A 13086-nucleotide genomic window follows, 5' to 3' on the forward strand; every position below is an offset into this window, starting at 1 on the left:
TTGGCGGTTGGACGTCCACTTACATGGATCAACTCGATCAACTGAGGACCGCATGGCATAGACACGAACACGAGCGGACGTGGCAGTGTTACATCGGCGTACAGATATAATCGATTAATCCGAAATTAGCTGGATCGGTTAATTCGCTGGAGGCAGTTGGCGTCGAAACGAAATCGACGTTTCCAATCGGCCGCTATTAACGTCACTATCTCTCAATATATTCCGTAGAACGCAAAACGAAACTGAAGCGACAGAGAAAATAATCCACCTCCCAAAAAAGGAAAAAAAACGAAATGACAAAAAGTAGAAAGAAGAATAGGAAAAATTAAAATAATTGAGTGACGGATTTTCACGTTTAAGATCCCTAATTATTCCAAATTTCTTTCATGATCACCTTTCTGAAACTCATGCATTTCTTCCCTTTTATTATCCGAGTAAAGAATTTTCTATATTTAACTATCAATGACTTCTAAACGATATTCGAATTTTGTATTTCAATTCTAAAATCTTAATTAATCTTTATATTCACTGCTGAATGCATGTTTCTTTCATGTCTTTATTTTTAAAGAGCCAATTATTTAAATTGAAATTTCTATTAATTAATCTCTAATATATTTATAATATAATTTATATTTATTATAACATTCTTGTTTATGACTATCTTCTACTTATTCGAGCCTCTCTTGCACAAATCAACTAAAATTATTAATGAAACTTTGCAAGTCGCAAGTTATAAGTTCGGAAGATTACTAAATTCTTTCGTATAACAAATATCGCAATAAAGCAAATAGAATTTTAAGAGCAAAATTTTAAAAATACCAAAGCAAAGTGCCAATAGAAATGAACTGTCTGTCAAAAAAGGACGAAAAGAAGACGATAAAAAGAAAAATAGGAGAAAGGGGAAAAGAGGGAAGAAAATTTAGTCAAAATGTCGATTGGGATTCGCACGATGGAAGTCGACTTACCATTTGAAAAGTTTCAAAAAGTGACAACACCATGGGAAAGGGTTGAAGCGGAAGTGCCTTTACGATCGCAATCCCGAAAGCGTACATTTTTATGACCCTGTCACGAACGTGTCACGAGCCTTTTCTCATTCTTTCGTACTATAATGTCTATCTCTTTCTTTCGTAGCATAATGACTATCGCTTTCTGTCGTATTATGATGTCTATCTCTTTCTGTTTCGACTGTGCCCCGAAAACTTGGTGGAAATCTGTCCGTACTTTTAGAACGTCATCATTTATTTGACGCGTTTCGTTCATTCATTTGTCGAGGTAGCGGTGCACTGAATGGTCCATTTTCGTCCTTCCATCCTATTGTCTTGAAAATTGGTGTTGTTGTTCGAGGGGAAACGATTTCCACTGCGGAAACAGAGGAGTTTTTCTGGAGAACAATTTCTGTGGGCTTCTTCCCTTTGGAGACGTTGCAGGAAAAAATTTCAAGCTTGTCTCCTCTGTTCTTGTTCGATAGAATTGTCGTGTAATTTCTCTTATGTATCGTTTTATATGAACCTCATAGAAGCCAAACTGATCAGTACTCCACTTTTTCATTAGTTTACGATTTTATTAATACACGATTAACATTCAACTATCAAAAGAAATATTTTCGCTTCAATAAGTTCATTTATCGCAAGAAGCTGATACAGATAATGATTATATTTCAAGACATTAGAAAACAGTGTTCGTATATGACATCATCGTTTTCTCATACTTTTCAATTTATGAAATGCACCAGTGTGGCTTCTGAACGGTTCATATAATGCTACTCAATTCAGCTATATTATTAGGTTATTAACAATAAGTATATTATCTGCGTTTTATCTGTGATTCTCAAGAGTACCAACTTCAGAACAATCTATAAAGCTCTCATGCTCTATCAGCTAGGAAACTGCTCACAAAGAGTGTCAGTCATAAAGGTGACGATTTTCTAAATAAAAAATAAAACTTTCGTTTTCCTCTATAATAGAGTAAAAAGGCTAATTCATGGAGTAATAGAATGTAAAGGAAATTGGAGCACACGGTGACTCGTGGAAAGAACAGTAGAGAAATAGGTGTTGAACGGCATACCACTATCACGAGAAATAGATATGAGATATTCTCTGCTTGCAACGTGCCGAGCTTTCGCTTCTCATCGTAGATCTGTGTTTCACCTGCCTCTCTGTAGATACCTTGGCCCTCTGACAGTTTAATTAATATTATCAATGAAATTGTACAAAACCACAAGTTGTAAATTATCGATATCAATTAGTGCCAATAATAGCGCACAATAAATAATATGCAGAAATAATAAAACGGTGCAAATAAATTTGGTAATAAAATTGTTAAAGTTCTGAAATAGGGGGAGCCTATTTTTCTTTGTTAAAATCGAATATATTTAAAACTATTTATGCGATAAGAGCATGTAGTTTACAACTTGTCATTTGTATGTTCGTTAATATTATTAGTTTATAAATTATCGTGCAAGAAGGCCGTTGTCATTGCATGCGAATCGTGAAGTCTTGCTACGGTAATTCTAATGTAGTGTGGAACAGGCTTAGATGACGCACAGCTTCTTTTCACTGCCATAACGAACATTGTGATGATGTTGGACAAGGTACTAAATTAGTTTTTAAAACGTATATCGTCAGCACTGAATCTACTTAATTGATTATGATTAATCAGTGAATCAGCCTGTATATTGTCGGATTCGTTAGCATATTTCTTGTATATTGAAATCTTAATGAAATTTTTAATTTAGTAGAAAATTCGTCTAATGAAATCTCAACAAATATTTTAACACGATTGTTGTTCATAGATCTTTGTACCTTTCCGAGAATACATATTCTAGATTGATTTTAAAAGCCTTGATGTTACGATAATAACTTTATCTTTGGATTTCATAATCTAGATATCAGTAGCAGCATTCGTTACGATACTTTCTTAACAAAGAATATTAGATAAGAAACACTATTACGTAGGAATGGAATGTTTACATGGAATGTCTATTTCAAATATTTTGTATTCGAAGGAAGTAGAACAGAATTCCTGAAATACATTAAAACATGACCATACGCGCAATCCAAAAATATATAACGCGATCCCAGTGTGAAATATTTGTACGCTAACGGTTTTGCTTATTTTAGACTGAAAACAGGAGTATTATCGTCGCGATCAAGAACGACGATCAGCCCTGCGATGATATTTTATTTATACAATTGTCGATGGCTAAATACGAAATCCATTGGACCATGGTTAATCATTCCAGTACTCGTTTATTATAAAGATATTAGTCCATTATTAACTGGAATGCGAAGGGAGAACATAAATCAAATCGAAACTCGAAATTACACGCACAAGTGAATCACGATGACGCTTCAATGACCTTTTTTGCATTTTTTACGCCAACCATTTTTTATTTTACAATATAACAATTCGATTTCTCAACATGTAGTTTTGTTGTGAAACGAATCAGAATAGTATTTTTGTATACAGCTAAAATTTTATCACTCTGTTATTATAACGTGTGTATAGTAACTATAATAAATCTTCTCTAACACTAACTATTCTTTACCAGAATAAAGGAACGGTACACTGTTCTCCGATAATATTAATGTCATAAACGAAGTTTCATACACAAAAAAGATATTAAACAACCGAAGAAACTGATCTCCAGAGTGCTCGAATTTCACTATATCCAAATCCAAAAAAAGGAACGCGAATAATAGTTTCGGAGGAAAGAATATAGATATGTATGCGTATATGAAAATCGTATGAAAAGCTACACAAGCTATTTGCTAAATAAGTACAGCTTTAGACGATTTCACCATTCTTCTGACTATAATGTGTCTGTACTACTTGTCTGACCAGATCTAGCTCTCTACTTAACCAAGGAGATCTATTCCAGTGACATCTTTATTCTACTAATCTAACTGGAATCAATCTTACTCCATTGCTTCTTGTTCTCATTTATTACCCAGATAATCAATTAGTCTTCTGTTTAGATACTAATTCTCTTTCCAATTCATCTAACCCTTCCAACTCGATTACATTTAAAATTAAAAGCGGTTAGTCATAGACTTGTAATTAGAAGAATTAAATCTCAGATATATCAATAGCTAAATCATTTTTTTAATGATTATATTGCTACGATAAATAAAATTTTATAAAATGAGAACTTCTAATAAAATCTTCAATGAAATTATTTCATTCCCAGTTCGAAGTAAATATCTCAATTTTTTATGAGATTTTATTCTGAATAAAATAGTCATCAATAAAGTTCAATGACAATAAGTTTCTAAATTCGTGTGACAGATCATCGTTGAGTCGGATTCCATCACCAATCACGAAAAACGTGTATTTCATAAATGATCCTAAAAATCCATAAAATCGTATCCACGACAACAATAATGGAAAAATTTCATTTTCAACGGTTGTAATCGCGAGGAGAGACATTTATGAGTGTCTCAAGAAGCAATCCTTTCGTCCCCCGAACAATGAGATCCCGCGAAGAAAAGGAAGAGAGTAGGAAGACTGATGGTACTTACCATGATTTCCAGCTCTGACACCGGTGATGCTGTCGCTGTCTGGACCATTGCTCGGTGCGGTGGTCGGAGCAGCGGCGGGCCTTCTACTCGTGATCTTTGTGATAGTTTTGGCTGTGAGATTACGGTATCGACCAAGGACTCAGGAGGACAAGGATTCTCACGACGACGGCGGCATGGCGAATCTAGCCGCGTCCGGAACCGGCAGTTCCTCTCCACGTGATAAATCGTCGACTCTGCCTCTCAACTCTGACAGCATCGAGAGCTTCGAGAAGGACCCCGATATAATTCCTCATGCTAATGGTAGGTAATTTAATAAGCGCTGTATTTTAACCAAAGTTGATGATGTATGTGATTATCGGTTAGCACATTGAGGAACTTCCAACCATTTGATTCTTCGATTATAATATCTATATGGTTACTAAAATTGTATGACAGGTGATGTTCCCTGAAACCTAAAAAGGAAATGAGAATTATTATACACATTCTTTCTACTGAAAGAATGACTAGATTCTAACTAGCGAAGAAGTACACTATAAGATGGGATGCCATATATCCACGAGACAATTTATTTTGGATACATACAAAGATACAAATGAAAATATTATAAAATGAGAAATACTATAATCTTCTACTGCAAATTAACGATGTAAAAATGTTACGAAAATTTAATGGTTATGAATTAATAATTGATTTCAGGGTTAACTAGACATAGTTTTATACTAGATCTAATTTTATACCCATTATTTGTTTAATGAGTTTATGCGTTTAATGAGTTTGTTTAATTGATCAATACAAATGTGCAAAAATTCGAGTGTCGTTTCATTAAGAACTCAATAGGATTGAACAATTAAAAACCAATTGCTTTGACGATACAGCAAAGAGCTATTACCCTCAGTGCATTAACAATCATCTTGAACTCTATATTGCCACAGAAAATTCTTACGCCGAGCTGTGCAAGGGCACTTCACCAAGATATGTGTTACACCAGCAACGAACGGATGCAAGTACTTTTACTAACACAAGCAATGTGAGTACGAATTTCATCAATTGAAATATAACACTAGATGCATTTACCTATACATGTACGTAATACATACCACATAAACAAAAAACTAACATCGAATATTTTGAGATTTGAATTAAGAAACTTCAATAACTAATGTTTTCATATCTGTTAGTTTCAACTTTGTGCCAAAATAAAGCAAAATCTTTTACTTGATTAAAAAATCATGAGAATAATATATCACTCATTTTATAATTTTTTATATCTTAATCTTTCTTTAATTTCAACAAATAAGAAGACTCCTAATATTTTAACGATAACTATAGTACAATGTTTAAATAATAAAATACGCATGATTCTTTTATATTTTCCTTAAATTTAAGAAATTATGAAAATAACTCGAACAAGTTAACATGGTTAAAATACTATAGGAATAGGAATTTTTTGTAACCGTAATGTATGGGACATGAAATAACATCTCCTTGTTAAAGTTTCCCTTAAATTCTTTCGCTAGAAATGTCAATAAATAGATGCAATGCTTAAAAGATCAAATTTCTTATTGTTATAATCATTTAGTTATACTACTACTCTATTCTATCTATCTGTGAATTAGCATAATCGATAATGAGCTATCGCTCTGGTTTTGCAGGGATCAGAGCTAACGTACGCCGAGCTGTCGCTCCGTAACCGACGAATACCTCCTAATTGTTATCAGCCAGTACAAGTATCCAATATTCAGCGGCCTCAACTGCTAGCCATGTCGACTCTGACGCGTAGGCAACCAATCCAGGAACCAACGATTTACGCGCAAGTCGCCAGTCATTCTAAGCCGATTTATGTACCACCCCCACATCCGTACATGAGTCGCACCAACGACGAGACCACGGTAGAAACTCCATTAATCGGACATGACAATAAGGTGACGACGATTAATAGACCTATCCTACCATTTGTTTCTGAAAATGAGTACGATTCGATGCAATCACTTGTGACTCTTCCATAATTTGTTAATATTGCATTGATAATAAAAATTGGAGGCTCATTAGAATAAAAGTCTACAATTGGTAATTATATAATAAGTTTAAAATCAAGTATAGTCGATCGAATTGGAAAATAATCATACACATTTTCGGAATAATTTCAATCTATAACTAGAGTGCGGATTTTTACGCATTTATGGAAAATTCAAATATACAAAACTACACAAAATGTACTTACTATACAAAAATATAAAAAGTATCTAAAACAAAGTACTCCTTCTACTATTTAAGGAATGAAACAAATTTTTATTTAGATTCCATTTATATGTAAAAACGTTTGCGGTCTAAATATAATCACGTTATAATAAATGAAACTAATATATAAAATTATATAAAACTATATAAAAACTATATAAAAAACTATATAAAACTAATATAAAGTATCAAAAATACGTTACCCGTTATAATACATATTTAACTTTAACTTAATTGACTTATTATTACTTAATTTACCCTCTCTTAGCTTTGTTACGACTTCTTTAGTTACGCTCGTAAAAATTTGCATAAATATCCGTAGTCTAACAATAATCGTATCTCCTTATCTAATAAAATTTCAAACAGTCTGATATAACACACATAATATTGTATTTACAAAAGCTTTCTATAATAAATCTTTAGATACTTCTGTGAGTCACTGTGAATGTTTCCTTGAATTAAAATGTTTCATTCTGAAAAAACATAGTCCTCATAAATTTCAATATTTTCATTTAAGACAGTCACCATTAAAACCTTCTTCTGTTGATGACAAGACACTTCTTCTGCATATCGACGATATAATCCTATAAGAGGAACGAATCTGTAGAATTTAATCACTTAATTTTTAAATAAATTAAAACTGCAGTTTGTAAAATTTACTTGAATTGAAAATTTACTTAAATTAAGATTTAATGAATGAATGATTTTGTTCACAGATCACCACGATCACCCAATCTGGTACCTCAATATGGCGTACCGACACGCCGCCAGCTTCAAACGCACCAACGACATGATTCTAAAACACGATCAAAGCAACATTCCGCTCTTATACACGTTTCTCGACGCGCTCTTTAATTATAAAAAAGAAAGATAAGTTAACCTCTTTAATAAGAGAAATAAGAAAAAGAAACCAAAAGAAAAAATCGAGGAGACGACGTTCCGCGTAGCTCGTTTGCGTGGAACGTGTACGATATGTATTATTGTTAAACTTTCTCGTACATATGTTACAGAAGGTATTTATTAAACTATGAACGATGAAAGATGAAAGTAATTTAACAAAGGAAAAAAAACATACACATATACAAATGTTTGCGTGAAGTATAGTACGAATATATTATATATGCTTTCCGAATGATTTGTGATAGAGTTGTTATGTAAATCGAGCGAGAACGATCACGATTTTTCGATATATCATCGGAATATCGTGATTCTCGATACATCTTTCGAATAATATTCTGTTTGGCGGGTAAAACAACAGACGGCGCAGCGATCGGCAGTAATGGTTCTAATGATCGAAGAGCGTGAAATTGGCGGGCCCTATTGAACCGTCCGTAAAAGAAACAAAAGAAAGCATAAAGGCATCAAAGATTTGAAAAATCTCGCAAAATGTCAAGTTTAAGAAAATTAAAAAAAATGTTATGTTCTCGAAATTCAGAAATTTCAGCAACTTTTATGATTCGAAGCTCTGAATAATTCATATAAATAACTTACGAAAACATTAATTATGAATAAAACGATATAAATTTATTTATATCTAACCAATAATAATCCAATTAAGTGTGTGTTTTTTAGACTTTAAAATCGTTTCATTACAAATTATTAAAAACTTAATTTGTTGGTTTCTTTGTTAACATTTTAATCCCTGACAAAATAGATATTTCTTACTAGAGAAGAAAACGAAGCGAAATGAGATTTCCGAGTTCCAAGAGTTCCAAGACTTCGCGAAGTCTTTAGATTCTAATCTTGCGAATCTCAAAATGAAATTTTGTCCCATCTCAAGTTTTCTTTTATTGTACACTTCGATTTAATTCGTAAGTATAACGCGTTGTCGTTTGCGATGCCATGAACGAAGTACTACAATCAAAACGATGAACATTCAATTGTCCTTTTTTCCTTTTTCTTTTTTCCGTTTAGCATTTTCTCAGAGTAGAAATGCGGTAGAACTACGATGATGATAATGATGATGATGAAGATGATGGTGAAGATGACGATGATGATGATGATGCCGATGACGATGATGGTGATGATGACGATGATGACGACGATGATAATGATGATGATGCCGGGGATGATGATGACGATGATGTCGATGATGATGATGGCGATGGTGATGGTGATGCTGATGGTGATGATGATGATGACGTTGATGATGATGATGATGATGATGATGATGATGATGATGATGTTGATGATGATGATGATGATGATGATGATGATGATGATGATGATGATGATGATGATGATGATGATGATGATGATGATGATGATGATGATGATGATGATGATGATGATGATGATGATGATGATGATGATGATGATGATGATGATGATGATGATGATGATGATGATGATGATGATGATGATGATGATGATGATGATGATGATGATGATGATGATGATGATGATGATGATGATGATGATGATGATGATGATGATGATGATGATGGTGGTGGTGGTGGTGGTGGTGGTGGTGGTGGTGGTGATGATGATAATTATGACGATGATGACGGTGTTGATGCCCATGATGATCTAGATGATCTAGATGATCATGATGATGATGTCGATGATGATGATGACATATATACATATATTAAGCATTCGTCGAAAGTTAAGACGTATCGAGGTGTTTTTTCGCAGCTTAATTATTTATTGTTGGACATAAACAATGCGAAAATTTCCGTGTACAGATTTAGATAAATGCGGTGTTATTATAACGATGTTATGTAATCATGATTAGAATTTAAAGATGGAAAAGAGAGATACAGAAATTTGAAGATTTTTCAAGTGATATAATATACGCATCTGTTGATTATATTAGACTCATTCTGTATATTCGATCGTTGCTCATTTTCGAAGCTTTAACCGTCCTTAATGGGAAGAAATGTTTCTTTTTTTCTTAAATGTAATAATTACCCGCTACTTACGTACTAATCTTTAATTAGCCTAATTTAGAGAATGTTTAATTTAGAGAACGTTATATGGTAAGGTGATCGTATCCTTACATTAAATGGAAAGAGAAGTAAGATGAAGATATAGAAGGGATACCGAGGACTCTTTTTCATTTCCTTTAAGATCATTAGAATTTTATGTATACAAACTCTATCACAACCAAAGTACCAGTTTTTAATAACAAAGTATGTGTTGAAGATAAATTAAATTACCGTTATTAGATATTAATTCGATTTCTGCTGTTTAAACATTAATATTAATAATATTTTATATCGATATATTAATATTAAGTCTTAATTTTATAAAGATATATGTATTAGCTTTATATCAATTTTATATTTTTGTATTAATTTCATATATTAAGTTTCTATTTACTTTTCGTGCTAATTTCGCACGAAAGTATTTTCAATGATTTATATTTTTAAACAAATATCTACTTTTATTTTATATTTACTATGTATTATGGTAGTATTATATTTTAACCTGCTTAGGAGTATATATATATATATATGTAAAACGTGAGATATGATCACCCTACATTTTAGATGAATTACCGGAGGAGGGTATGCATATGTGAAAGGAGAAAGAGTGGTAAAGCATAACGGGAATAAAATTCTCGAACGTTTTGTTGAGTTTTCTAGGGATACGTGTTTAGAAGACTGAGAATAGAAAAAGGAAGAAGAAGGAACAAAGTGTGTAAAGTTTATATTATGTAGTACGTGCCATATAATTGCAATTGAAAACGTGACGCACCAAAGTGATTCCAAGTTATTGCATATCTGGATAATATATGCAATAGTTAATAATCTTGTGCCCACGGACTTTAATTGAAGCTCATTTTACTCGAAGCAATATGTTGTGCTTCGCGTTTCTGTCTTTTATAATTAAATGAACCATTTTATTACGCTAATTTTATGCGCGAATTTTATTTTATTACGCTGTGATTACGCTGCTATCACAAAAATTGTTGTGAACGACACAGAGAAAACATTCCATTACCACATACTATACGTTTCTTTATAGGTTGACGATTCAAGTTCGAAAAAGAAACACAATTTTTTAACGTAGGAAGCCGAATTGAAATGTTTTTCACAGCTCGCGTTTCTCGCAAACGACTATCGATAAATGTAGTGTTATAATCATTAGCGTTCTACTATTACCATTATTTTAGTCAATGACACTTTGCATCTATTATGTCCTTAATATCCAATTAAACATTTTCTTCCATTCGATCGATTTTGGATTATATCGTAAGCTCGATTCACAATACGAATTTTATACCATTTTTATATAAATCGAATAATCTGGCCAGGAGTGTTAAACAAGGTCAGATACGTTTACGAATATTATACGGTTACACGCGCTGTTTAATCTTCATCTCTGCGTAACTTCTTTTCGAGATAGCGTGTGAATAATAATGTAAAATAAAGAAACGGTCGCCGCCACGGGTTCAAACTATGATTAAGCCGATATTCGTTTAATAGACATACGTGTTTGAAAAACGAACATGTTTGACTCCTCTGACCGGCGGTAAAATGAACTGTTTACCAGCGAAATTTTCTTAATAATCACGAATTGATCAGGGTTCTTGAATAAGCGCATGTGAACAAAAATTGACACTTTCGAATGTTCTTTAATGCTATCGAATGGTTCGCGTATGCGAGATAGAGATAACGAATGAACATAATGGTGGTAAACAAAAGAAGAAAGACAGAAGTAGAATAAATGGCAAGAAAGCGACAAACAGTGGAAGAGAAAAGAAAGAGAGAAGAACAAATATTCAGTATTTTGTCAAAAATTCATATTACCAGTGTAATAAAAGACTTTGATATATTATTAGAATGCGTTGTAGGTATTACAGAATGAATTTAAATATGAATATACACGACATACAAGCATACGCATCTATAAACGTGTGTATGTATGTGTATAAGAGATAATTAAGATCTTATAATTTTAAATGACTTTTAATATAGGTTTACTTGTGTAAAATAAGAAAAAAAAAAATAATTGTGCTCAATAAATTTCAATAAATAACGATTTTGCCTATGCCAATAACGATTATTATTGTAATTATTTTTGTATAGAGAAGTAAGGATATTATCTAAATATTATAACTACATTACAAATATAATAGTGATTACAGCATATGTGTAATAAAAGTATTTAACATTGCATGTATTTTTCTGTAATATCCTGCGCAACATCTTGGGCACCGATTCTTTCTCAATTCTTATATCACATTTTGCTATTACTGCTTTTATTTAAACATTCAAGACACACCGAAAATATTTATAATTTCAAATCTAATCTATTTATTTTTCTATGTCTAAATATGTATTTTTAGGTGCTTTCATTGGCTATGTAACAATTCCTCATCTGTGGCAGCACCGCAAAATTTAATTACTTCTAACATCAATGCGATGTCCCCTATACAGGAAGGTTAATAACACTGATGTTACATGGGAAAATACCCATAAATAAAATAAATATTTTATCGCGTCTTATGTCCTGAAACGTCTGAAATGCCGACCTCGACAAAAATCAATGTATTTCTTATGTCACGGACGAGGTACAGAATAGCAATAGACGTAACATGCAATGCTTTTTCGTGTTCCACGTTTCGGGGATCAACGGAACTTCTTACCATTTGTACGCCCATATCACGTACGATGTTATTGATTCAATATAGTAGTGTTGATTTGGATTAAAGCTAAAATCTTATATGGAATTATAAATAAAATATAAAACAGGATATCCTATAATCACAATGAAGTATAGATTTCTTTACTTCTACAATATTTCAGATTAGACACACTATCACACAATATATGTATTACTGTACAGCAATAGTTCATGTTTTTCTTCTTGCGAGACATTGAACGAACACCACGAGCTTATCATATTTGTCAATCGCTAACAATAACCGTTTTATCGCTCCATTGCCTGCCGAATTAGGATATTATAGCGGCCGCGCCTATTATGGTGATTATTGTGTCCGGAGTGTTAATAGTGTTCGACCGTATTCGCAGGGAGATGTATTTGCAGTATAACGCGTCAATGAGAGTCGTAAATTCTCGTCTCGATACGATAATGGACCTCACAAATCAGCCGATCCCCAATTTCGATTAAGATAGTAAAGGTAATTTGAATGATATTAACACTGAGTCAACAATTATAATATCACTATTTATTTCCAACAACTTCTGAATACTACGAATTCTACGAATGTTGCGTGTGATAAATGTAGGAGTGTTTTTACTGAAGAGTAGATAGCAAATATTTTTTTTTTTACCGAAGAGTTGTTAGCAAGTGATGTTCGGTGACGGTGATGTCGAGAAGGAAAACTAGTGATGGGTGCTGGCTGCCCCCCCCCCCC

At 32.8% G+C, this 13086-nt stretch overlaps 1 protein-coding gene across 4 annotated transcripts in view; it reads left to right on the plus strand.

Moving 5' to 3' along the window:
• Positions 1-7852, plus strand: part of LOC100744725 (hemicentin-2-like) — a 137495-nt gene extending 129643 nt beyond the window's left edge. For all 4 annotated transcript variants that reach the window (XM_012382685.3, XM_012382686.3, XM_024365968.2 and 1 more), the window contains 4 exons: positions 4533-4820; positions 5453-5547; positions 6173-6442; positions 7475-7852. In XM_012382685.3, the coding sequence (XP_012238108.1) occupies positions 4533-4820; positions 5453-5547; positions 6173-6442; positions 7475-7552 (731 nt within the window). In that variant the 3' untranslated portion in view covers positions 7553-7852. The remainder of the gene's footprint in view (positions 1-4532; positions 4821-5452; positions 5548-6172; positions 6443-7474) is intronic.
• Positions 7853-13086: the final 5234 nt, after the last annotated feature.

The sequence above is a fragment of the Bombus impatiens genome, unplaced genomic scaffold (genome assembly GCF_000188095.3).
Source record: "Bombus impatiens unplaced genomic scaffold, BIMP_2.2 scf_0159, whole genome shotgun sequence".
NCBI classification, from domain to species: domain Eukaryota; kingdom Metazoa; phylum Arthropoda; class Insecta; order Hymenoptera; family Apidae; genus Bombus; species Bombus impatiens.